Below are 26,154 nucleotides of genomic sequence, written 5' to 3'. Positions count from 1 at the left end.
GGGAAAGTTACCTGGTCCTTCAACCCAGACGCTCCCCCTCAGGGCCTCGCGAGCTTTCCTGCGTGCAGTCCATTGTCAGCGTCCTGCCATGTTCCACTTACATGTACATATCTCTGTCTGTGTCTGTATCTATATCTGTATCTGTCTGTGTCTATATGTCATCTGTATTTATTCTTATATATACTTAAGCATTTATTTAGTTTTGTTATTTATCCCTCTTCTTTCTTTCATTTCTGAGGCCTACCATTTTCTGTATTTTCCTTTCAAACTTCAACGTTAGGTTTGCATATTAAGATTAAATTTTGATTCAAGACTTTGCTGTCTCTAAACCCAGAAGACATTATTCTTCCGAGAGTGTTAACTCGCACTCTCCCTCCCCTTCCTCCCTCCCTCCCTCTCTTCTCCCTCCTCCTTCGTCCCTCCTGCCCTCCGTCTCCCCGCCTCCCAGGAGTGCAGATGATATTCCACACCTTTCACCTGGAGAGCTCCCACGACTACTTGCTGGTCACGGAGGACGGCAGTTTCTCGGAGCCCGTGGCCAGGCTCACGGGCTCCGTGCTGCCGCACATCATTAAGGCGGGTTTGTTCGGGAACTTCACTGCCCAGCTTCGCTTCATATCAGACTTTTCCATTTCCTACGAGGGCTTCAACATCACCTTTTCAGGTATGTCGGTCTCTGCTGTTTCACCTCTGGCAGTAATAGTACTGTATGTGTGTGCGTGTGTGCGTGCATTTGCACACGTGTACATGTATGCATGTGTGAGCGCATGTGTGTGAATGCATCTGTGTGCATGTGTGTGTGTGTACATGTGTATGCGTGCATGTGTGTGCACATGTGTATGTGTGCATGCACGTGTGCATTGTGTACACACATACATGTGTGTGCACAAGTATATGTGTGTTCACACGTGTGGGTGTGGAGACAGGTAAGTGGCCGACCCATCATGATAAGCGTTACTGGTGTGCGGAGGAGGCTGAACCCTCTTGAAGCAAAAAGGAAGGCTGTGGCCTGACGCCCACAAACGGCCAGCTTGCAAGTTCTCAGTGGAATATTGTGACTATCACTGTCTTCTCCTGAAATGCCCTCTCACTCACTTCTCGTCATGAGCTCCGTCAGAATCCCTGGGACGCTGTCCTTATCGGGAGGCACACTGAGGGTGGCTGTCCACGGGGTATTCTGCTCCCCACCCCGCAGTGGACAAGCTTTAGGGTGAAAAGCAGTGTGGACACACAATGAGGGATGAGCTTTTCAGTTACCTGAATGCAAACACACAGCATCAAAACGGAATTCCGAGATTAGCATTCTTACTTTTAATTATACATAGACAATGTTGCTGAAGGGTGTATCTTGCTTAAGACAGTATCCATATGGGTTAAATTGTTTAATTTAAATGGTTCTGTGAATGGTATTAATACATTTTTACAAGTGAGAAAAACTACAGACATTTAACCGATCAAAACTCGCCCCAGATAAATGTAACAACACAGCAGCATGCAGTGAGCATATGACGGAGCGCCCCCCTTCACCCCCCAGCCAACAGAAAGCACAGCACTGCTCTAAGCTTCCTGACAGGAGTCAGGCGTTGGGTTAATTCGCACGTGTGTCCATGATGCTTTGCAGAAGAAGGTGTTTCTCCACGTCATTCTGCACAGCCCAGATCTGATGATGTTTTCCCCCGGGGGTCCCAGAGTCCCCACCTCACAAGCAGCTTTTCCCATTCTCCAGCTCCCATAAATTCCTCAGCAACCTGATGCCGCTGAACCGATTGTTGGTTACGATATTTGCATATTTATCGTATCTCTGTTGAAAAATGAAACCTTTTGGCGTGTTTTCTACATGTTCTTCCTTTCCGTTCCTGGCAGCTCTCTTCCTGGGCCTTATACGTCGTGGGCGTTAATTAAGGAACTGATAATGACTTACTAAATGTCCCATGATCTGCAAAAGGAAGAACTGTCTGTTTTGAGCTTTATTGAGGTGGAATTGACACGTTGAAACACTACCTTAAAGAAAAAGATTTATTGGTGATTTTAGTGTAATTACAGACCGATTGCCGTCTGTCTTAATCTGACTTTGGTGTTTTTTTCTGGTATTTCCCCTCATTTTTGGAGCGTTTAGGACAGGCTCAGACTACTTGATTTCTTGGAAACTTGCTGTAATCAGTGGTAATCGTGAAATTGGCCACTTCATGTGGCGAAGCTGTAGGTCTCCCCGACACTCATGCGTAACCCCCTCTCTAGTCTGCTCTGCCCATCTCAGTGACAGCGCGGGAACGTCACTGGCCTCAGTCCTGAGCTTCACCACGCTCCACAGTGGTTGTCAGCAGCACACCCCACGGAGAGAAAGCAGCAAGGGGATGAGTCTGCCATCTCTGGGTGCACAGGCCTTCTGCTCTGTGAATCGGTGTCCACGTGTGTCTTCCGTTTCTGACTTCTGTCACTCCCAGCACAGAGACGATGACAAGTCTAAGGATTCCCGAGTCAGAGGGCAAGTCCAGTGCGTCCTGCTTCCCTGGGCTCCTTCACAAGCCATGGCAGGAGCAAAACACACCTTCCCACTTCTCGGGGCTTTGGAGCTTCCAGGGGCAGCTTGGAAAGAGGGTTACATGTTAAAAGTAATGTGGCGACAGTTTTTGAGTGTGTGGCACGGTTCATTTGCACACAAGCTGTAGAAAAGGACCGGTAAAGCTTGCACAGGGATCCATGTTCACCGACACTGTGTCACACTCAGGCTCAGACAGCCCCCTTCAACCACAAGCCAAGCCAGGGTTCAGTAGGCATGTGCCTTAGATGGCTAAAGGAGGGGGTCCATCTGGAGGGATCTGCCTTGAAACTGGGCTACGATCCACTGCCAGTGACACTAATACAGTGAAATGGATTTGTCAGGTGTTCAAATAAGTAGCAACTTCATTATGCAAAAGAGGCATTTACCCTTCTGGGGACTTTTCTGATTTTGTATAAAATTACAATTCTCATGTCCGTTTTTGTTTTTTTTCCTGATAGTCCAGTTTATATGTCTGTCTTTTTCGAAGGTTTTATTAAAGCAGCACCTCCCAATTGCATCCCCAGTCAGTACTCTGCAGGGAGGAGTGGGAGGGCTGTGGGGAGGTGTGCGTGTTGAGACGGTCAGGCCTGCACTCCCCACGCCCGGCTGCAGGTGCTGACCGCACACGACTCCTCCCGCTCCCTTCCTGCTCTCGCTGCTGTGCTGCTGTTGAGTGACAGCTTTCAATGAATTCCCATGATTTCACGGTTCTCCCAAAGATGAGAACGTGGACCACTTCGTGCCTTTTCTCTTCATTCAAAGGCCTCTTTTCTCTTCATTTTCTTTATTCTTGACTAGGCAAAGCTCCTTCCTTCTGGGTCAGACATTGTCCCCTGGGCGGGATCTGTTCCTCCTACATTCCCATAACACTATTTATGCACCAAAAGTATGCATTTCCAATGGGTCCTTCCGTCATTTTCTGCTTCACTTTCCCCTGAAGTCATCCGTGTGTCTTCTCTCAGTGGAAGCATCACGGCCCTGAAAACACTGTTGCCTACTCATCCTTTTAGAGTTTTCTTTCATTCAGGGAGTGTTTGCTGAGCACCCACAAGATGTGGGGCTTTATTCTAGGCCACAGAGACACAGCAGTGAGTAAAATAAGAGCCTGATTTCATGGGGACCCCACCAGTAAGCACACAGGCCGAGGGCTCCGAGGGGAGATGCTGGAACATACAGCGTTGCCCGGACAGGTCTCTGATAAGCTGACACGTGATTGCAATCAAGTTAGAGAACAAGCCAGGCGCTGTGTTGGGGGTGGGATGGGCGGGGGGTGGGGCTCAGAATTAGGACAAGCAGCAGTGGGAGCGTGCGGCCAGGTTTCCTGGCGGGGATCAGAGCCCTGTCACTGAGAAGTTCAGGGAAGGACTTCGGAAGTTAATTTTGAGTGTTATTCGAAGGCAGTGCAAGGATTTGAACAGCGATGGACAGGACGTGACCTTTCACAAAGCCATTCTCAGGAATGTACAGACTTGAAACAAGGAGCGTAAGTCGGATGCTGTTACCCAAGAACCCCAGCAGGACACGACAGGGGTCCAGGCTGAGGAGAAGGTGCTGGAGTAGGGGGGACAACGTGGGCAGGATCGAATGTGTGGGGTGACTCACAGAGAGCGGGCAAGGCGCCTGCCTCCGTGAACACACGGCATGTCTTACATGGCAGTTGCTGCAAGTCACGCAGGTCTGGGAGGAAAAGTACACGTTGTTAGTTTCAGAAATTTCGGTGTACATCCAGGAGTTCCTTGAGGATCCTCATGGAAGAAGATCAACTTAGAGAAGGAAATACTGCAGGGCGTCAATATAGACGGGACTTAAAGATGTGTGGTTAGGTAAGCCAGGGAGCGAGGGGGCGTACAGCAGAGAGGAGACCAGGTTAGGTGGGAGGCGTCGCATTCCGATGTTGCAAGATGAGGAGAATCCAAATGCCTGACTGAGGAGGTGCGGGGGGAGGAGGAGAGAAGGATCCTGACAGCTGAGAAAGGAAGACCTTCCACGGAAGACAGGGGTATTAGGCTGCCTCGGAAGGAACCTACTTGGAGGCTGCGTAACCGGGGACTGAGGACTGACCGGTGCGTCCACGCGAGCGCACGGTGGTTCCGGGCAGGAAGCCTGGGTCCGTGGCTGGAGGAGGGTCTGGGAGGAGAAGTCGTACCCAAGGCTTTGGAAGGGGCGCTGCTGGAAGGAACCAGAGTGGGGCCGCGGCTGCAGTGGTTGTGAGTCGGGGCTGGGTTATTCTTGGTTATGCATTTGCACCTATGAGAGGGGGACAGTAAGTGATTTTAGAAATTGGAAATAATAAAATAATTTCATACTGTAAAGTGACAGTTTTGAAATAGGTCGTTTTATTTTGAGTTTCTATTGAAGAAAATACTAAAATGCATGCCGTTTGTCGAAAGAGAGCTCAAGGTACAAAAGATGATGGTCCACATACACGTTAAAGCAGAGTTTGGAAAAGAATAACGATGTATACACATATTGGTTTATTTTTTTTTTTAACAAAAGCATATGTTTTTTGTCTTGCTAAGTAATTTCTGAGTGTTTACCTCAATTCCCACAAATTTCTCTCTTTTCACATCTCAGAATACGACCTCGAGCCCTGTGATGACCCCGGTGTCCCTGCCTTCAGCCGACGGATTGGTTTTCACTTTGGAGTCGGGGACTCGCTGACCTTCTCCTGCTTCCCAGGGTATCGCTTAGAAGGTGCCACCAAGCTTACGTGCCTGGGTGGGGGCCGCCGTGTGTGGAGTGCACCTCTGCCAAGGTGTGTGGGTAGGTGGTCACACGCTTTCATTTCATTCATCCAGTTGGGGGGGGGCAGGTGTGGTGCGGTCAGGACAAGGGCCCCGGGGCCGGGAGGAGGGCTCAGCCGGCGCTGGGGGGGCCACCTGCCACCTGGCGGTGTGAGACGCTGGCTGGAGGTCTGCCATCTCTGAGGTCAGCCCATTTCAGCTCTAAGCTCTCGTCACTGAAGAAGAGTGACACTCAAGCATGTGTCAGTCAGATTTACGAAACGAAAATGCTTATATATAAATCTGGAAAAGGTGAAAATAAAAGCTGGGAGCAACGCTGTATTGCTGTATTAACACAGCCTTTGGCAGTTATATTAATGAAAAGGAGTGAGCGGTTCCTGGTAGAATGGTGGTAACAATGTAAAATAGTAGTAGTTTCATTGTTTCTTTTCAGTGGAGCTCATTGGTTGGATGCCGGCAGCACACTCCTGCAGAGTGGGCTCTGAGACCTGTGAATTCTGACTTAGCTTTTCCAGAGTGTTCCAGAGCACAGAGGGGATCATACTGAGGTCCCCGTGGCTTGGGTGATGGCCCAGAGACAATGTCTAGTGCCTGCCACTCTGCAAGTCATGGCTGCACCGTCTGTTCCTTAATGTCACGGCATGGTGACATTTGTCTAGAGATTAACCGTGCCTTAACTGGGAGACTTCTCGGTTCCCAGAAAGTCCGCAGTAGGTTCCATAGCAGTCCTACAGTGACACACTAGAGGCGCATGGGGAAGTTGTGACAATCAAATCTCTTAATCCCCAAAAGGACTAGATTGTTGGCTTAGTAACACCACATTGTTTCCATGACTCAGAATCTCTTCAATTATCAGCATCAGTTAGGAATATTATGTGATTCAATGGTAGTACTGTCTGTCTTTTGTTGTATTTTAATGAAGCACAGATAGTCGGGAGTTCATTATAAAAGCAATGAAACAAGGGAACAAGAGTCAAATCATCTTTATCTCTTACCAGGGACATCGCGGTACATTTCTACTATCTGGCTTTCTCCTAAAATAGTGCTTCCTACTGTTTTAGGTTATGATTTTATTTGAGAATTGAATGCAAGTTTTGAACATTATCTCAAGAAAAAAATATCTATATACAGTATTTTGTAGATGATCCAGGAATTCCCCGAGTTGCCTGGAATCCATATTCCTCAGGTTGGAAATTACTGAACAACATAGTTTAAGGTCTGGGAGCAACTCAGCTCAATGAAATAAAAGTGCTGTTCTGAGGATGCAGCATTACGTAGTCTATTGATTGTAATATTCCGCTTGCCATTATTCTATCTCCATTCATTATCTTTCACTATTATTCTTGTTCTTTGGTTTTTTAAAATCTTGCACAAAATATAAAGTGAGAAGTAACAAGGGTTGGAGTAATAGTTAACATGTATTGAGTTTTAATTCTAGACCAAGCTCTGAGCTCTTTACATGTATCAATTAGTTTAATCCCCAGGACATCTCTGTAAAGTGGGCATAAAGTTATTGTCAGTTCCATTTTACAGATGGGAACATTGAGGTACAAAATATCTACGATCTTTGCCTATTGTCACACAGTTGACAAAACTTTAACACAGGGCGCCTGCAGCGGGTGTTCACCACTGCACGCGGGGCCCTGGGTTTGCCCAGTCTGTATGGCGCCTCTCATGACCTGCCTGCTGCTGTCTCATTTTCCTTCCAGCCCGTCTGGCTGCGAGGCACTGCGAAATAAACAGATTATCAGTGGGACTAACACCCACCAAATGACCCACATGGCACCTGGGGCTGGCCTTGTTCCTCCCTCTCTCTCATTCTCCTCGTCTGCGTAGCCACGGGTTCTGGACACTCTGTCTTGCACAAAGCTCTCAGATCAGGCCCCCTGCCCCCTCCCTGTCCGGCCCTCAAAAGGCTGTCACCTTCTGCCCTGAAGATTCTCCCGGGCTCCCAGACGGACCCCAACCCATTAGTGCAGCGGGTCCCAGGACATCTATCCAAATTCAAAACTCCATCCATCCGTCCTCTTTAGCAGAGCCTGTTAGTGAGCTCCCCAGACGAGCCCCCCCTGTCAGGGCGCACACCGTCCTTTACTCAGCGGCCAGGCTCTCCAGGTTCTCACCCAGCTCGCTCACGTTTTCCTGCCCGACCATAGAAAGCCTGCACAGGTCCGAAAATGACCATGGCTCTCTTTGACCTCTGAGCCTGTCTCCATGCTGCTCCCACACTGTCATGGTGCACGCCCTTTTCTGTCAGGATGACTTCCTCATTCTGGAAGTCACCTCACAGGTTACTTCCTTGCCCCCCTCTACAGCTGAAGAGGGTCCCTCCGTGATAGCCACCCCCCTGCTTTAAATCTGTCTTCATCTTTCTGTCTCCCATTACGCCCATCTCTCCCTTACAGGGGGGCCACCTTCTCCCCCTTAGACCCATGTCTCCTTATGGGGGGGGCATGTTACCCCCAGTAGGCCCAGCTCTCTTTTACAGGAGGGCACCTTCCCCCCAGTAGGCCCAGGTCTCCTTTAGGGTCCCACCTTCTCCCTCATTCCACCCTGTGCCTTTCCCAGTGCTTGTCAAATACGCAAAGATGTCTCTCCTTCGAAGCTTCCCTCTTGATCTCAGAAGCTGGATTCATCAGTACTCGGTGCCCATGTTCCTTCCTTTAAGACCACAGTACACAGTGGCCTGTGCATGGCCCGAGTGCCAGCTCCTTTCTGAAATGAGAGGGCTTTGGTGGGATGGTGAGTGATGAGCTCGCAGCTCCATCTTTCCTGACAACCACTAGGTCGTCAGTAGAATCTCTAGAGACCACCTGAGCTGAGAACTGCTTTTCTCTTTATTATTCTATTCACAAATGAAATAGAATGTTTTTATTTGTGTTTGTTCATTGTGGGGCAGCTTCTACCTGATTATTTATGAAGAGTACTAGAAATGGTATCAGCATGTGCCCATGATGCAAAACCCCACTAGAAATATGCAGGCCGTGTCTGGTGCCACCACTTGTGTTGCATTATACGTGTATGATCAGTATTTTGTTTTAAATTGGTTTAAATTTGTGAGTTACAGAAAAAGGTGCCAAAAGTGGTTTCAGTGAAGATGGTTTCTGTTGATATGGCTGAGTAGCCCATGAATCAGGACGGCTTCAGGTGAGGTTTGATCAAGGTGACCTTGTTACCCAGGGCCTGAAGCCTCACCCTGTCTGTTTTGTTGGCCTGGGTGTTGGCTTGACACTCAGGCTCCACAGGCCCCTGGGGAAGCCCAGGCAGCTCCCTGCCCTCCCTCCCTGAGGGGCCACCCCAGACCAGGCTCTCATGTGATCACACAGCACAGTCCTCGCAACTCGCTGCCAGGACACAGCTTCCCAAGAAGCTTCTGGGCACGGCCTGGGCTTCCTCTGATTGGCCCAGATAAGAGTCACATGCCTGTTCCTGACCAATCAATCACTGTCCAGTAAGGCCAGGTGCCTTGGGCTACTTAGAGCCAATCTGCTCTGCTGTTGATTACTAAGGAAAAGTACACATTTTTGTGATCTTTGGTGATATTGGATATACTTTGTTGTATCTTGGTGGAAAAAGCAGGGACAGAGTTAGAGCACAGGTACAGTAGACATGGCGTCCCCTAGAATTCTCTAACATTGCATCTGTGAACACACAATTCTGAATACTTTTTTTTCAGACAGGGTATTATGAACCTACTTATCCACGTCAGAATAATTACTAAGTAATATTGCTGAGAATATTTTTAAAAATCAATGAAAATGAGTGTTACCTTCTTGTTGAATGTCTGAATTCTATTTAATGTCCTTGGATGGAATAAAATGAGGGAAAAAATCTACACTCTTAGTCTGACTTGGTTAATGGCTTAATTTCAGAGAACCATAGTAAAGCAAAATATTTAGCCTGTGTTTTGATGACTAAATTTACCTTTCAATATTTTGACCCCTTTTATTTATTTAAACAATCTTTTCCCATACCAAGCAGTCTATTGTGTCCATTTGTTTCTTTATTCTTGTTTAAAATTTTGAAACAATTAAAACAAATGTTTATTGCACCTGGAAGGTGAATCCAGGGATAGCTTTAAATTAAGGAAATAAACGATTATAGGATAATAAATAGATTAAAATAGGAACATTTTATGTAATTCTTAAATATTTTTGTGAATAAAAATGGGATCATGTCTTTTAAACAATATAGACTTTGTGTGTGTGTGTGTGTGTGTGATAGATATGTAGATAGATGATAGATTTTCTAATTTGTTAGCAACCAAAAAACCTCAGTTTAATGCAGAATGAATATTTTCTGTCTTGATTTCACAGTCAAACTGTTTCCTATCTCTGTATTTTTCCAATAATGCTTCCTTAGCATATGCATAGTTAATTAATATAAATGTGTGATTTCACAATTTCATAATGTTCTCAGAAGCCCCACGACTTCCCCAGAACTTCAGTGACTGCAGCCACACACCTCGGTTGCAGCCATTGTGGTGATTGATGTCCTGTGACAGGTGAGGCGTTGTAGTGCCTCAGTGTTCTTTAGCCAGACAAGCTTCTTCAGTACTAGAATTTGAACCCAGCCTCGTGTGTTAAACAGGTTAAGAGAGTGTCCATTTTCACCCATGGTGTCATTACCAAATAAATAAAGAGCACTGTTCTCAGTAGAATACTAGTACTGGATATGTTTGAATTCACGCAGGTCCTACAGTCAGTGCTGTGGGTCCTGGGTTCTGGCCTTCAGAACTGAGGCGAACGATGTCTGTGTTTAGAGCCCTCGTCTGTGCTGCTTGCTTAGGATGCCCTGCCCAACAGTTTCACAGGTAGATAGATGCTTTTGTACAGAGAAGTAACTGAAAAATCAATTGGCTTCTTTCTATTGTGTTAATTTTAATTAGTTTAGTTCCATTGCAAAAATCTAAATGGCAATTCAATTTTAATTACAGTTTCAGGAGGTTCTTTATAAAAAGAGCAAATGATTTATATTAAGAAAAGTTATGTTCATTCATCTGAGAGTAATAGCAAATGGATCATTGGAAGGACTTAAAATCAATGCATCGCTTTGCTGTGGTCGTGGAGACTTACACTGGATGTGTTAAATCTCGTCCACAGAATGTTTGAAATTTTGATGACTTAAATCTTGCAGTTTTCTGAGCACCTGCTTTTTATTTTTACTGTTAGTGTCTTATTTTCCTCAGTTATTTTCTGCGCGTTAGTCCCAGTGTTGAATGTTCCTCTCTCAGTCTCTTTGACACATTTCAGTTCTTTCATCTGAAATAATGTTGTATCCTTTGTACACTCCTAGATTGAATTCAAAACAAATTTAAGACATAATACGTGCCTCCAAAAAAGGATACTAATATAGGGTTTCATGTTTCATCACAGAATATTCTGCGAAATGTGAAACATTCAGAAGGATGTTTCCTACAACAGCTTCAGGTTCCTACCTTTGGAGTCGTGTGTTTTCCTCAGAGATTATTTACTCTCTATCAATGCAATTAACCAGTAATACTGTGGCTATTACACATTCTGACACCAGAGAGCCTGGGGTTCTCACCGTAGCCTTGTCCAACTGTGTGACCTTCAGCAAGTTAATTAACCTTACTGTGCTTCAGTTTCCTCATCTGTAAAGTGAGTAGAGTGGAATGTTTTATTTATTTAATGATTACTATTTATAAAAGTAAGTTCTGTGTAAGTGACAGTTAGACCAAGAGGAGAATGAATTGCTGTGCCGTTGGGCACAGTGGGGTGACCATTTCTTTTCCCTGAATTACTTATTTCAGTCTTCAGGGGCGTTCTTCTAGACCAGGAATGACAGAATTTGCTTTTCAGCCCCATCTTCACACCACCTGCAGCCTGTACATCCTTTAAGATTGTTTTTTTTCTGTCTGGGCATTTCCTCTTTTCCAAACAGCCCTTCATCAGGTCACTCTGTGCTCCACAGTCTCCTAGGGACGCCCCACTGTAGTGCAGTGAAGCCACCCGTCCCCTGGGTCCGCCCGTCTCCTTGTGGCCACACCCCCGCAGTTCTCACAGGTGCCCCCCTGCGTCAATCATGTCCATAAAGCCGCACGGTGTCTCCCACCTGCATTTTGTGTTGCACATTTGCTGTTCCGACCCAATGGCCCCACCAAAGAGAACGGTGAACCAAGGCCGTCATGATAAATGGCTGATCACGCCCAGCCTTGAAATACCCCATTTCAGCATTGGTGTTGACATAAAATCAGAAGTCCATGTGTGCACTGGAAGGGTCAATCCAGACACCAATAACTGTTAAAATCAAGGAAAGAGTGAAAAGTCATGATTGTCAAAAGAACAAAAATGGCGTTACGGGGTAATCTGCATGCAAGACTTTGAGGAGTAGAAAGCAACACAGATATAAATAAAATGATAATGCGGCCTGTCGCCTGGACGCAGAAGTAAGACACGGTACTGGCAGAGTGTGGGGAGCGGCCGTGAGCTGACGAGGGCCTCGCAGCTGCAAGGTCACTCCCCTGGGAAGCCTGGCCTCAGCCTCTTCTCAGGAAGAACAAGATAACACCAACGCAGCCACAGACATACACACTGGCCAGTACACAAAACAGAATGTTCTAATAATACCTGCTGCTTCTGCTAATGCTTGTTTGTATGGACAACTGTTCTGAGACTGTATGCAAACTGTGTGTGAAATAAAGACTGCGTCACTGCTCCGCCATCCGTGGACGGTGGCCCTCCCGATCCCAGCTTTCCTGTCTCCGCGTCTTTTCTCAGTCTCCTCGCCCTTCCCCCGTGGGCCGAGACCTCCTGGCCGCGGCAGCATAGACTTTTAATTTTGGCTCCAACTCAGTGTCCTCTGTAGCAATTTCATAGTCGGGCAGAAACCTTGGCGTGAAGAGCTGCCCTGAAGCGCCTTACTGTCACTGCTGGGACGGTGAAACGCTGCCCTTCTCATGGAAGTGGCCGGCCGTGGTCATGTGGGCGCGGTCAGAGACATGCGTTGAGTCAATGAATAAATATGGAGCATTTACTTAGACGTTTTCCCTGTGTCTCAGTTAGAGGAATCGTTGCTTTGACACCAGTGGAGATTTTATTTCCGAGGGGCAAGTGGGAGACGTAGGAGCCGGGTGGCCAGTGGCTCCTCCCATCTCCTACAAGTGATGCCAGCGGTGGTGCTATCTGCCAAGAGTTGTCAGTGACAGCTGGATAAGCACTTCCCCACACGCAGTGCTTCTGCTTCCTGCAGACTTGCGTTTGATGAACACCACTGAACATATATCTGCTTCAAGAAAATCCCAGAGTCCAAATCCGAATAAAAAGAGTGAAATGACACCTTTAGGTTCATTTTTTCCTTCCCACGTATCCAAATGCTAAACTCCTCTCTGTAGACCTACCTTTTTGTTGGATTGTGAGAAATAATTCCATAGTTACTGTCTTAAATGGTAACGAGTGGTGACCGATTCTGAGTAAAAGTCTTTAGAAGCATACACCATTCTACAATAGACTCGTGTTACCGTAGTTTCGTTACTGTTAGCTATAAATAACATTGTGAACCACTAAGTATAAAGTGTGTTCAACACTGAATAGCACCACAACAAAGGGTGCAATTCCATTCCTAAGCACTTGGAATTTCTGGCAAATCAATAATTAACCTGTACTAGTTGTGTGGCCTTGCGGAAAAGCACTGCAGTTTTGCACTATTGGATGCTTCGGTTTCCTCGTCTGTAAAGTGAGGTTTGTTAACATATCAGATGAGGAGAATGAGGACTGATGAGTCAGTGTGTGTGAAGAACTTAGGCGACCGTGTGACACATTGTGCCGTCATCACGTGTATACCTCAGCCTCATGGCGATGCATCGTCTCCTTTGCAAATGGCACTCCTGAGGCTGGAGTCTGCGGAGAAGGAAAGAACAGGGTGACAGTGGTGTGCAGACCAGAAGAGAGAATTCCAACCATGGCTAGAACAAGAGAGCAGAGCCTGGGAGGAGCAAATGCCGACAGAGAGAGAGGGCCCAGCTCTCGCCCTTGAGGAGGAGAAGCTCTTCTCTTGGGCTCATGGATGAGACTGATCAGAACACTTCTGCATTTGCTTTCCTCGTGGAATGGCCCCAGAGGACACACTGGGACTTCTCGGACGCATCTCCATAGGTACCCAGAGTAGCAAAGCTCTCGTCCTACACTCGGGCTCACGACCCACGGGGTCTGCACTGTGTTCAATTAACTACCTGCCCTCTCTGTTCCAACCCTGCCCCCACTCTGAACCTCATTCCATCCTGCAAGAGGGCCAGGTGGGGACCACAGGAAGGGCCAGGGCCCGCATTATCCCTTTCACCTCCTGCCACGTCCACGGAGGCTCGGAGCCCGCACTTGTGACTTCCACAGAGGACAAGGAAGTGCCGAGTGCACGAAGGACTGATACAGCCAAATACTGTACACACAACCAGCTACTGGAGCCGTAAGCAATTCTTTGAAAGCTTTCCTCAGACTAAAAACCAATCTGTTTGCTACCATGTCACTCTGTTTTACATCTCCAATTTCGAGATTTTATTTCAAACTTATAAAGTAATGGATAAAATAACCCAAATTCGGTTTCTGAATGGTTTCCTTTCCTGGTCACTGTCAAATTCAATTTTAAATATAAATTCCTAACACTTGATAGTAGGTTCCACATCCTGGCTGCCAGAATTTAGAGTTTCCTCTTCTATCTTCTGTGTGTCTGATGCGTTTAACAGGTTGAAAGCCCCACTGTTCCACTGTCTGCACAGCAGACAAAGAGGGACACCCTTCTTCATGGTGTTGATGTCCTTTCCATTCATTTAGGCTGTATGTTAAAAACACCCTGTTTCTTCAGGAAAGAAAATGTGTAAAAGAATAATTCAGCCATGAATTATTACCATTTCCCAAGGAGTTCACTTACCTAAACTGTTGCTGAATTTAGGATGTGAAGCCATGTTTCTTCAACCTTAGATTGCCTGAGAATCATCCAGTTGCCAACGTGAAAGACATGCTACTTGATTCCAAGACCTCCGAGCCCCGGACCTGTGTGTGAGTGCCCACGCAGCGAGCTGGGCTTTCTCTCCGTAAAAGGTTTCCGAAAAAGTGTCATTATAATTATGCAAATATGTGAATACAATGCTAATCACTGTAGCTGTAATTAAAAAATATAAAATCCATCATCATTTGTTGGATCACTAATTTCCAGTGCTTCTTTCTCAGCACCTTCTCCACTGCGCCCCAGCAAAGCCTGCCCTCTCATCCTTATTTAAGGGCACAAAAGGAACGAGTGAGCCCAGTTCTCACGTGTTTTTGCCCCTGATTCTCTCCCAGCCCTGCTCTGCGAGGACATTTTGAGATCCAAGTGTACAAACCATTCTGAGATGGTGGTGACTTGCCAGCTGTTTCCTTCCGGAAGCAGGCTGGTGTTGGAGCTGGTTTCATGAATTGTCAGAGCACAGGGGATGTCTGAGATCAGCATGATGGAAACAGTCGGGGAGGTGCCTGTCACAGCTGTGTGACACCTTAAGTGACCCCCGTTAAGACACTATGAACTGTCTCACTCCCCTTACCCATGTGTTTAACTGATTTTCAGTTTCTGATCATTGTTCTTCAAACTCTTACTTACTTTGTTGAATTTTTAAAAATCACTGTGCTTGGCCCATAGTGGGGCCAATACATTATTTCATGCAAAACTCCACGGAGCTCTCTTGTCACACACATTCACGTGCACGCGCACAAACACAAACACACACTCACACACTCACACACACACAGTAACTTTATGATTTCATGATCGTGTTGGGCGCACCGCTTTTAGAGCTGAAGGAGTTCTTGACCTGTTCACTTCTGCAGGTGAGGAAACCGGTGCTGGTCTCCGAGTTGACAGAGACTGGGGGGCTATATTTAGTTGGCTGTTTTCCCTTGATTAAAGGTTGTTTCATGCAAATTTGAATGTGGCAGTGAATCACCATCTCCTCTGTCCTGGAGAAAGGGAGAGGGACGTGATGCCATCGAGTACCCCTCCGTCCGTGACAGGCGGGCTCAGTGCTGTGACATAGTAGTGGGCGGCCATCTGTCGTTAGAATCCCCATTAAATGCACCCAGGTGATGCCACAAACGACACATGCAGGAAGATGGCATTGAGGTGACAGTGCCATTGGCATATGAGATGAGCGGGGACGTTGCATGAGGCAGCAACGAGGCATGCAGAGGGGTGTGACTGACCGGTGACACCACCAGGATACGGGGGCACGTCGATTTTAGTTGAGAATTCTCTGTGGGATGGCGTGCTGCTTCTGGAGGGAAGAGGCGTTCTATGGAACGAAATACGCACACCCCAAAAGTGGGTGAGTGGGGATATCTTTCCTATGCAGCTGGTACACGAGCAAAAAAAACCCAAAACCTCACTAATCTATATCAGTGGTATATTAATAACAGACGTGCATTGAGAAAAGCAAGGGCTGTCATGCTTTTAAAGTTTTTGTCTATTAATATCAGTAATTCCACTTTTAAACCCTCTTTCCTTTTCAATGTTCTATTTATTTTAGCTGAATGTGGAGCAAGTGTCAAAGGAAGTGAAGGAACATTGCTGTCACCAAATTTCCCATCCAATTATGATAATAACCATGAGTGTATCTATAAAATAGAAACAGAAGCAGGCAAGGGGATCCGTCTCAGAGCACAAAGCTTCCAGCTGTTTGAAGGAGACACTTTAAAGGTAAGAGGGTCTTCTTTAACTTGGCCCTGTCTGTTCCTCTCCAGGAATACAGTATATATCCAGCCACACACATGGATAGATACAGATACACACATACAGTCATATCCTTTTATACACACACATTTTTCCAGTTTATTTGTGCAACTGGTATGAGAAGAGGAAATGCAGTGTAACTTAGTGGCGTGTGTGTGGACTTGGAAACACCTTAGTCTGAAATCTGGATCTATCTTTATTAGCTGTGTATCGTGGGCAAATTACTTAACATTTTTTAACCTCAACTTCTGAATACATGAAAAGGTGCAGGGAAACCTGCCTTTGGGGCTATTTTGAGGCTGAAACAACATGCTGTAGGCGAGGGTTTCTGGCACGGCGCGTAGCACTCGTGCCCATCGTTATAACGGGCAGTGCCCCCAGAACCAGCCGCTGCAGTCACTCTCCGTTTGACCTGTGGTCACGGTGTTCAGAGCTCTGAGGGTTCTGATGTGATTATGGCAGCTGAGCCACTGTCACTGGGCCACAAAGCCGGGCTCCTGTGCGGAGGCCAAGCCAGGATCAGAAGCTTGAGGACCAGCTTACGTGTTCACAGACATACGGACGTGCGGGAGGAGCCCCGCAGCAAGGTTCTGGGCATTAGATGACACAGAGTGTCGGGGCAGGGGAAGTGCCCTGGGCGGGGGTCCGGAGCCAGCCCAGCACCCCCGTTCGGGATGGACTGCGGGAAGTGATTCCAGGGCACCCAGGGCTGGCCGTGATCTGCAAAACCCACCTCCAGCTGGAAGTGTCCCGTAATTCCCACAGCTTCTGATCCTGTCACTGCTGCAGGAACCTGGGGCCTTTCCAGGGGCTGGACAGTGAGCACCTGTAAAAGAGCCTCAGGACACTGAACGGCAGAGAGGCTCTGAGCTTCCAAGACTGATGCTAAACCTTGTCCATCCAGCGGCCTGCTCACTCCAGTGAGAAGTTAGGGATCTGTGCAGGCCACAGGGCTGGCAGGTGGCAGGAGCAGGCCATGCCTCTCTTCTCAGCCCTTTATAGACGTCTGGGCTCTTTCTGTTCAGTGTACGTCTGCACAGACACTCAGGATGGCACAATTCAGGTCCAGCAGGGCCCATTCACTTCGAGCTGTGAGCGTGAAGAGAATATGCCACAGTCCAGCTAAAAGGGAAGCCTGGTGTCCTACCCACGTGTCATCCGTTTGCACAGCAGGTAAAGCAGGGTCCCTGGCAGGTTCCCCTCAACCTCATGAGCAGTTCCGTGCACAGGTCGAGAGGCGCTCCCAGACTGAAGCACCTTGTTTCCTCCCACGTCCACATTTGACTGTTTCAATGTCATGCTTTAGAAGAGTGGTTTCATTCTGGGTTCATTCAGTCTTCAGAAAGCACTTGCTGGCAGCGTGAAGCACCGTAATTAAGTGATTTTCAGGCAGGAGACGAGTACGTTGTCACTAATCTAAGAGAATGTGAAGTTGCGTCATCAGTAACTGCTTTCCACATTCTTCAATAACCCCACATTTAGAAGTCAGGAAGCCTTGGAGGCAAACGCGAGCAACAGTTCCTGTACGTTGGTGAGGGGCTGATTCCAGATGCTGACACAGCTCATTGCATTGGAAGAAGCCGGTCACGTCCATTTGTGATGTTGTGCAGCTTGAACTGTTGCTTCCAACAAAAGCCAAAAACTCCTGCCTCACCGCACTTCATTGCAGAGACGCTGTCAAGCTTGTGAAATGCCTACGTGTTTCGCAGGCATGTGTTTTATTGAATGTGCTAATCAACATCTTGGTGTTAGCATGTCTCACGTGGGATCATCTTGGTCTTGGAGCATACTTGCTGTTCACATCATGCCTCCGTACGTAGTTTGATCCAACAATGAAGACCAGACTTCCATACACACTCCGCACACGTGGTGAAGCCTCCTTGCTGCCTGTGGAAAGTCATGTAAGAGAAATACAGCTCGAACGCAATTGTCATGAAAGGACGTGCGATGGGAGTGAGCTTCATATTGGAAACACCCGTGGGGATGGCTCGTGCAGCCGGGGAAGAGTGTCTGTCCTTTCATCACCGTCACTTGTGATCCTGCAACTCTCTGTGCCCCTGGGGACATGTGGCCCTGGTCCTGTGCCGGCTCCGGAGGGTTTGAGCTCACATGGGCTGGCTCTGAGTGACTGAGGACTCAGAGCCCTTGATTCCAGCTGCTGGTGGATGGAACAGAACTGCAGGTGGTGTGCTGAACGAGGAGGGCTCCTTGCTGCAGTGCTTCCCCGAAAATCAGACCTAGCCGGGCAGTCAGCTCTAATGTGTCTTTTGGAGCAAAAATTCATATAAGACCTGGTCTTATGTTATATAAGACCAGGTCTTATTTTACTACAAGACCCGGTATTATATTATATTATATTATATTATATTATACCTGGTATTATATTATATTATATTATATTATATTATATTATATTATATTACATTACATTACATTATACTACATAAGACCCGGTATTATATTATATTGTATTATACCCAGCCTTACAGTAAAATAAGACCAGGTCTTATATTAATTTTTGCTCCAAAAGATGCATTAGAGCTGACTATCTGGCTAGGTCTTATTTTCGGGGAAACACAGTAGTTTAATTGAAGTTGAACTTCAAGTTTTCTGACTCCAGGACCGTCTGAGCTGCCATTTGTGATGAGTGCAGAGCTCGCCTGCAGATGCTCCGCTGAGGGAGGTGACAACGTGACGCTCCTTGCAGTGGGTGGCTGGCTTCTTCACGGGGACGCATCTCCTGTCAAGCCCAGCGCTCCTCGCTGGTGGTGTAGGCAAGCCGGACAGAATCACTGCTCCGGAGAATCCTGTAATTCAGTATTTGAGCCGTTCACTTTGGGTGGTTGTAGCCCTGAGGGGACTGAGTGAGCCGCTGCCATCAGGCTCTGAGAGGCACTCAGTGGAGCCCAGGCCACTGGAGGAGGCTTCCCGGCGGTTCAGACCTGAGTGAACTCGGTCTGCTCACCTGCCTAATGCCCGTTGCTTCCCTGGGCATCTGTGAGTTACAGAGAATTTCATGGCCTGTGGAGTATGGAGGCAGCAGGCCCTTCCTGGGGGGCCTAGACATGTCCTCCTCAAGCCAGAGTCCTCTGCACTTAGAACCCTGGACACTCTGGGTGTCTGAAACCTCACTGTGGCTAATGAATCCACACAGTAAGCCAGAAACGCGATTTTCCAAACAATAGCCTACTGCCAGCTGTTAGTGAAGAACTACAGGTATTTGATTCTACTATTCCACAACATGCTGATTTAATTGAAACAAAATAAAGTAATGATCCATAAAAATTAATTTTTCTAAATTCATTTTCTCCCTTTTGGAGTATGTGTACTTGTGTGTAAGTCTACTGGGCAGTGCATATGGCTTAGATATTCAATAAAGAGAGGTGACAGAAGCAAAGTAAGTATTGATCCATGTGAAAAGGAAAAAAGTGTGGGAGATCACCAGATACTGGAGGAGGTGACTAAGAACTCGGATAACTTTTATTTAGTTAATATTTGTCTTACCAAGGAAATCTGGGTATTTTTAACACAATGTAAAATTTTTATTTTTTCTTCCAAAAAAAATCCTTATCCATTCCCTGGGTTGCTTGCTATGAACCATTGCAGTCGTTCAAAGAAGCAAATGGACTGACCGTTCCCACTGAGCGCTCCATTCTTGTTGAGGGTGTGAGGGGCCCACAACCCTGAACTCTGCTGGAATGTGCCTGGTGTTGACTCTGGCCCAGCAGGAAGGCGTCTTGTGGGACATCCCAGGCCCCGCTCGGGACTGCCATGGGCTCCCATCCACGCCTGCGTGGGCCACCTGCGTGACGTGGGGACTCATCGCTGGACCCGTCCTGTCACTTTCCCTCATGTCTGCTCAAGACCAGGCCCTGTCCTCTCTGCCTTCCAAATACTCGCTCCTTCTAGTCAGGCCTACAACCACCTGTGAAGACAAAGTCAGATGCAGACTTTCGGGAACGAAGACACCTCTCTGACATGGTTATGTGGTGGCATTCTCACATGACACCTAATCTAAGACTAATCACTCAGGCTCAAAGACAAGAACATGTGACGAGGTTTCAGCGGGGTGTCTTGTCTGGTAATAATTCAGGTAGCACTGAGCAGAGAAGAAAAGGCCGCCTGTTAGGCGTAGGGTGGCTTGGAGAAGATGTTCGTGGCTGCAGTGCTGTACAGCCGTTCAGGCTTTCCCAGTGGATTATGGGAGGGGAAAGGTAGGTCAGGGAACCGGGAATGCAAAGAAATGCTTAATGTTAAATAAACCCACAGCTCTCAGAGGGATGAATGCAAAATGAGCTGGACACAGATGAAGTCATTTGTCTGTAATGTTAGCGGTAAAGACACAGTTTAAAGAAAAACACTGTGCAGCCCTGTCATCCAGTCAGCTTTCTGTAAAATAACTTTTTACATATCGTACAGATCTCATCTTTGAAGACTTGAATGTCTTGTTAAAGCTGCTAATGTACAAACACCGGCGTAATGGGCCCATCTGTGAATTCTCTTCAGGTGTATGATGGAAAAGACACTTCGTCACGGCCCCTGGGGACCTTCACGAAAAACGAGCTTCTGGGCCTGACCCTAAACAGCACTTCTAATCACCTGTGGCTGGAATTCAACAGCAACGCGTCGGACACCGAGCAAGGGTTCCAGCTCACCTACAGCAGTAAGTAGTGGATGACGGAACTGTTTCATTTTCCCAGGAACCCTCTGCTGCTTCGCTGACGTCATGTTTTCAATAATGATTTGTTTTCTGGCTTTCCTACTGTGTTGTGAGTTGCCGTTTACCTCTGTACACTGGTGCCCAGGCAGTAAATTTAAAACATTATCAGAAGCATTGGTGTAAAATTTATCTATTTGGAAGTATTAATATTTTTATGATAAAGTGGCTGAATCTAAAAAGAAAATATCTTACAACATTAGTTGCTTTTGGGCTTAAAAACATTGATTGTGCTGTAGAGCACACTGACAAAAATTCATATGCACGTATCACACGGAAGGTTTAGGGTGGATGCTTGATTCATAGGAGTGAATTCGTAGGACTGGGTTTTGCACGCCCACCGTGCAGCAGTACTTTTCTATCACAGAGGTTAGGTCTACGTATGATAGAGTGTGTATTACGTGTGTATAATATGTGATCGTATATCCATACAAATACACACATGGATACATGCATATAAAACAACCCTACGCTCTAAGGCCTTTCTTTCTGCCTCTGATTTCCTCATGAGAAAGCTAAACACAAGAAATGTATTTATTCAAGCTGAGCTTCTATCTCACGTCTCGCTACTTTCCCAACCCTGGTTACTGCCTTTCCTCCAACGATTTGCAACTAGAGTAATTCATGATTTATGAACACTTATTCCTGTATTCTCATGGTTGTGCAAAAAAATATCCAGAAGCGAGTTTACACCCACTGGAATTTCGAGTAACCAGGTTTATCATTGAAGAAGAAGGAGGCGCTGCGTCGTTTCCAGAATTCAGACTTCCTCTGTATTTTCCAAATCGCTTTGTAGAAGAAGGGCCACGTGCTCTAAAACGTGAGCCTGGATGAAGCCAGAGGCTGTCCGCTTCAGTTGTGCGTGTGTCCACCAGCCCCCGCTGGGAAGAGTCCCCACCCCCAAGTCTGCTCTCAGCCCTGCAGGCACCCCGTGCCTCTTGTGACCCTACATTTCCCCCAGGCACAGCACAGCTGTGGGACCTTTTGGTGCCTCTCCCATTTCTCTGAGTAACTGTGAGAAAGCTTGAGTCTGTGGATCTATTTATGGGCACTTTCCAATTAGATGGGCTTTTTTTTTTTTTTACATAGCAGCACACACTTTCTAAAAACTAGGGGAAAGAAATATTAGTGGTGATTTAGCTCCTGGCCTGATTGATTTGCTAGGAGTGATTATCTTCTCGGCCTGTTCCCCGCCTTGCCACTACCTAGAAAACACAGACATGCCCTGGGTGCAGGTCTTGCTCGCACGATTGTCCCACAGCTGCCAGATGCGGATGGGTGTTTATTATATGGAATTGATGGTGCTGCTGGCTGTATAATCAAAATATTATTAACTTCACATTAAAGCTGTCGGTTTAAACACTAAGTAATTGAGTGTAAGAAATACCAAAAATACCAAACACCCACAATGGGATCAAATATCCATCCCTAAGAGATGGTGTGGAAATAACGGTCACAAAATGTTTTGAGCGAATTATTAAAGCTTAAGACTGTGTAAAGAGACTGTCAACTGACTATTTTGAAAAGACTATTGTGATTGCCTCTTGCTAGTTAGTTCGTTCTTAAGGAAACATTCATATTTAAATGTTTCCGATCCATAATTTTCTACAAATATGAGTGGGTTAGAAAATGTCAACAGAGAGTAAACATATAGCTTAATAAACATCCTGACGTTTTTGAAATGGGCACAGATAATCTCTTGTATGTTCTTTAATATTTACAACTACTCTCACGTACCTTCTGATTTTACCGTGTTGGCCACCCTGGGTCCTGGTCAGTAGCTCCTTTCACTCTTCTGCATAAGGTAGAAACCAGTGTCCACATCTCTAAGAGATTTGCTGAAGCTCTCACACCCAGGAGGGGCACAGCCGGGGCCCAAGTGCAGGTCTCCGAACTGAACTGTTGAACAACTTTTTTTCAGGTATTTAGTTGATCCTTCCTGCTGGGTGCCACATACAGTGACGGGTATCTATATGTGTAGAGGCACGGGCCAGGAAGAACAGCTAGCATCTTTGGACCAGTAGCGATAGACGTAATAGGAGGCATTTATTAAGCAGCTCCTGGTTTCTGAGTACCAGGTTCTGGTGACGTGCACTGAAAAGCCCCTGCCATCGCACAACGCTGCTGCTTAGTACAGATCTGTTGGTGCCGTCACAGACGAGGGTCTTCTGATTCGGTCGTCATGTCTCATGGAAGCATAACCCATAAGGTCCTTGCGATGGGGGCAGCAGTGTTCATTCTGAGTCCCCCTGACCTTGCACACGCGTCTGATCTGTGATATGAAAGCTGACGTCCAACCATCATTGTTCAGGCTGCGAATCCCCAGAGCTGGCACAGGGCAGGGAAATCAGGGTTTCGCCTTAGTTAACAGCATTTTATTTTGCTTTCCCCAGTGATTACAAAACTCTTCATTTCAGGAGAACTCATATGGGCAATGGATTAGTATGTTTTCTAAGTAGGTCAGCAAATATTTTTACCAAAAAAGGAGTTCTGAAAATTAAAAATAAAGAATTCTATATTCAATTCAGAATTCTTTAAGAAATACGTTGACTTTCTGAGGGTTCCACAGGACTATTCCAGAATAGTCACCCTTCAGAAGCAGTTTAGCACAGGTGTATGGGAGAAAATGGGAATGGAACCGGCTTTCTGAGCTGTATACTTTCCTTATTTAAACAGACAAACAAACCCTCCGTCACAATCCAACAAACATCCCTGGGCTGTCTTAGTGGATCCGAATTCACGCTTCCTGTTGATACATAAGTGGCCGAGGATTGTCGCGTGAGCAGCTGTGAACACTGTGCAGCAGCAATGTTAGATAAGGCCCGGTCTTATATTATAGTAAAAGATCGGGTCTTATATTATAGTAAAACAAGACCGGATCTTATATTATAGTAAAATAAGACCGGGTCTTATATTAATTTTTGTCCAAAAGATACATTAGAGCTGATTGTGCGTCTAGGTCTTATTTTCAGGGAAACAGGGTATTGTGAAGTGACTACCACGGCCGGCTGGCTAACACCTCCATCAGCTCACAGTTACCTTTTGTGTGTGCTTGCGATGGAGTCCCGGTGCCATCAGCTCCCTGGCGATGAAGGAGACTGAAGTGCTCAGTGATGTATTCAATTCGTAGCTGATTTCTTTTTTTCCTTACAACTGGATTTAGGAAATTCTATGCAAAAAAAGTGTCAGTTCTTCAAATGCAAGTTCCAGAGTCTAATTTTACAAATAATACAGACATTCACAGATTTCCTAAACACCTTGGTTGTAACGTGTGTAGACATGGGTATTTTAGAGTAAAATTGGCCATATTATTCAGAGGGCAGCACTTATTACATTCTCAATCTTTATAGTGTATTATATCCTAGAAAATCGTGTCAAACAATGTTTTCCTAAATGGATAGTTTTTAGAATGATTTCCAAATGTGCTGCAAACGAGGGAAAGTACAGAATGGCGTCAGGGAAACAAACCACTTGCATATGAGACCACACAACAGGTTTGCGTTTCATTTGGTGAAGATTAAATTCGTGCCAACATGATTGCCCCTTTGGTGTCTCCTCATGATACGAAAGCACCAAGGAACAATTTGTAAACAAGGTTCATGGGGCCAGAATGTGTTCTTAAATAGCCGTTAATTCAGCAGGTAAAATTGCTGGGAAATCTGTGATTGGTATTATTTGTTTTGCCCACCGTTAACCAGAAGGTGATTTTATAAAGGGGTTTTAGTAACAGGCAGACGTCGGGCGTGGGCTGTTCTGTCCAGACCACCGTGATGAAGCAGACATCGCAATGGAGGGCGGCGTCCCAGGAATTGTTGGTCCCCAGCACATAGAAAAGCCACGTTTATCCTACACTGTGGTCTGGTATGTGTCTAGTAGCCTTGTTGAATAAACAATGGACACACCTTTATTTAGGAATATGCTATTGCTAAAAAATGCTAACTGTCCTCTGAGCCGTCAGTGAGTTAGTCGTTTTGCTGGTGAAGCGTCTTATCTTCACTTTTGTAAAAAGCGCAGTATTTGGGAAGTGCAGTAAAAGAGGGACGCTTGTATTTTGTGTATTAGTTTTCTGTGGCTTTGTAACAAGTTACCACACACTTAAGAGCCTAAATGACACACATGCATTTCCCTCCGGCAGTTTCTGTCGCTCAGCTGGGGCCTCTCGGGGTCTCTGGAGGCTGCGGGAGGTCAGCAGGGGCCGGGGCCTCGCCTGGAGCCTGGGGTCCTCCCTCAGGCTCCCGGGGCTGGGAGAACACACTTCGTGGGGTCACACCAAGTCACACCAAGGAGGGGACAGGATTCGGGTGTGAACCCCGGGGGGAGGGGTCATTGGTCACTTCGGAGTCTGTCCCTCACTTTTCCTATTTGAGAATATCATTGTCTTAATTCCCATTCAGATAATACCATTTTTTTAAAATGAAGTTGTGTGTGTGTGTGTGTGTGTGTGTGTATACACACGTATACACTCTTGCACACAGAAAGTAGCCTTTTTTTAAAAAGGAAATATACATACAACTTGATTTTACATCTTTTCAGTTTTCATGAAATGTTTCAGGTCATAGTTATGAATATCATATGCAAATAAAGCAACTTGCAAGGTCCCCCGGCTGTGTTGTCACAGATACAGTTTTCGGTATCCAGACCATCCCAAAGCAAGTGCCTGTGGTTGTGGTCTGTGCCCCGGGGTCCCTCCTGCTCCGTCTGCCCGATCCGAGGCCCCTGTGGAGACGCTGGCAGAGTTGTCTTGAATGTCAAGGCGGAGCCCCAGGCCCTGCTCACTGACTGTCACCTTCCCTCTCCTGACCAGCAGGGCGGGTACTGAGCCAGAGGACTGAAGGGGCGTGTCATCAGTGTTGAATTACAAAGGACCTTCTAAGGAAAAGTCTCTTTCTTGGCAGGGCTCTTGAATCACGCTCCTCCCCTGTGCCCACCATCCAGTGGGCCTGAGAGGCACACACCTGGCCTCTCCTGCACCCTCATAGGTGGCTGCTCATCCAGGCGCACCCCCAAACCTGCTCCCTGCCTCAGTTGCCCTGTGCACTGATTGCCACTGCAGTGGAGTCCTCCCCCGCTCAGCTGACCGGGCCGTCTCTGCTCTCCTGCAGGGCTGGGGACCGTCACCCTGCCCGTGACAGTGACTGCATCGCATGGCCTCATTGTCCAGCCTCACTTACCTCGCTTGCTGGAAACATCTCTGGTGGAGTTTGCATTTTCTATCAAGCACCACCTGCTTGGCCAAACCTCCTCTGTTATGGACGATTGCTGGGGGAAAAGCAATTTTCAGGGCCCACTCAAGCACTGTGCCACTTTATCTCTCCCTCAACCCCTCCGTGCCGGCAGCGGCGCCCCTGTTAGGTAAGTTTTTCCAGCCTCTGGTTGTGCCTGGTAAGGTCTTTCTTCTCCATCTGGTCTGTGGTGGTGGAATTCTGGCACATCAGAGC

General features: G+C 46.8%; 1 protein-coding gene across 1 annotated transcript in view; it reads left to right on the top strand.

Annotated features, from left to right (window-relative positions):
- The window catches only part of CSMD1 (CUB and Sushi multiple domains 1), a 1,609,724-nt gene that overhangs the window by 1,312,585 nt on the left and 270,985 nt on the right, over positions 1-26,154 (top strand). Inside the window, exons 20-23 of the mRNA XM_033104535.1 lie at positions 449-664; positions 5,117-5,305; positions 15,797-15,966; positions 20,506-20,662. Coding sequence (XP_032960426.1) covers positions 449-664; positions 5,117-5,305; positions 15,797-15,966; positions 20,506-20,662 — 732 coding nt within the window. The remainder of the gene's footprint in view (positions 1-448; positions 665-5,116; positions 5,306-15,796; positions 15,967-20,505; positions 20,663-26,154) is intronic.

This window comes from Rhinolophus ferrumequinum, chromosome 4 (genome assembly GCF_004115265.2).
Source record: "Rhinolophus ferrumequinum isolate MPI-CBG mRhiFer1 chromosome 4, mRhiFer1_v1.p, whole genome shotgun sequence".
Classification (NCBI taxonomy): domain Eukaryota; kingdom Metazoa; phylum Chordata; class Mammalia; order Chiroptera; family Rhinolophidae; genus Rhinolophus; species Rhinolophus ferrumequinum.
This window is presented reverse-complemented; position numbering and strand designations above follow the sequence as displayed.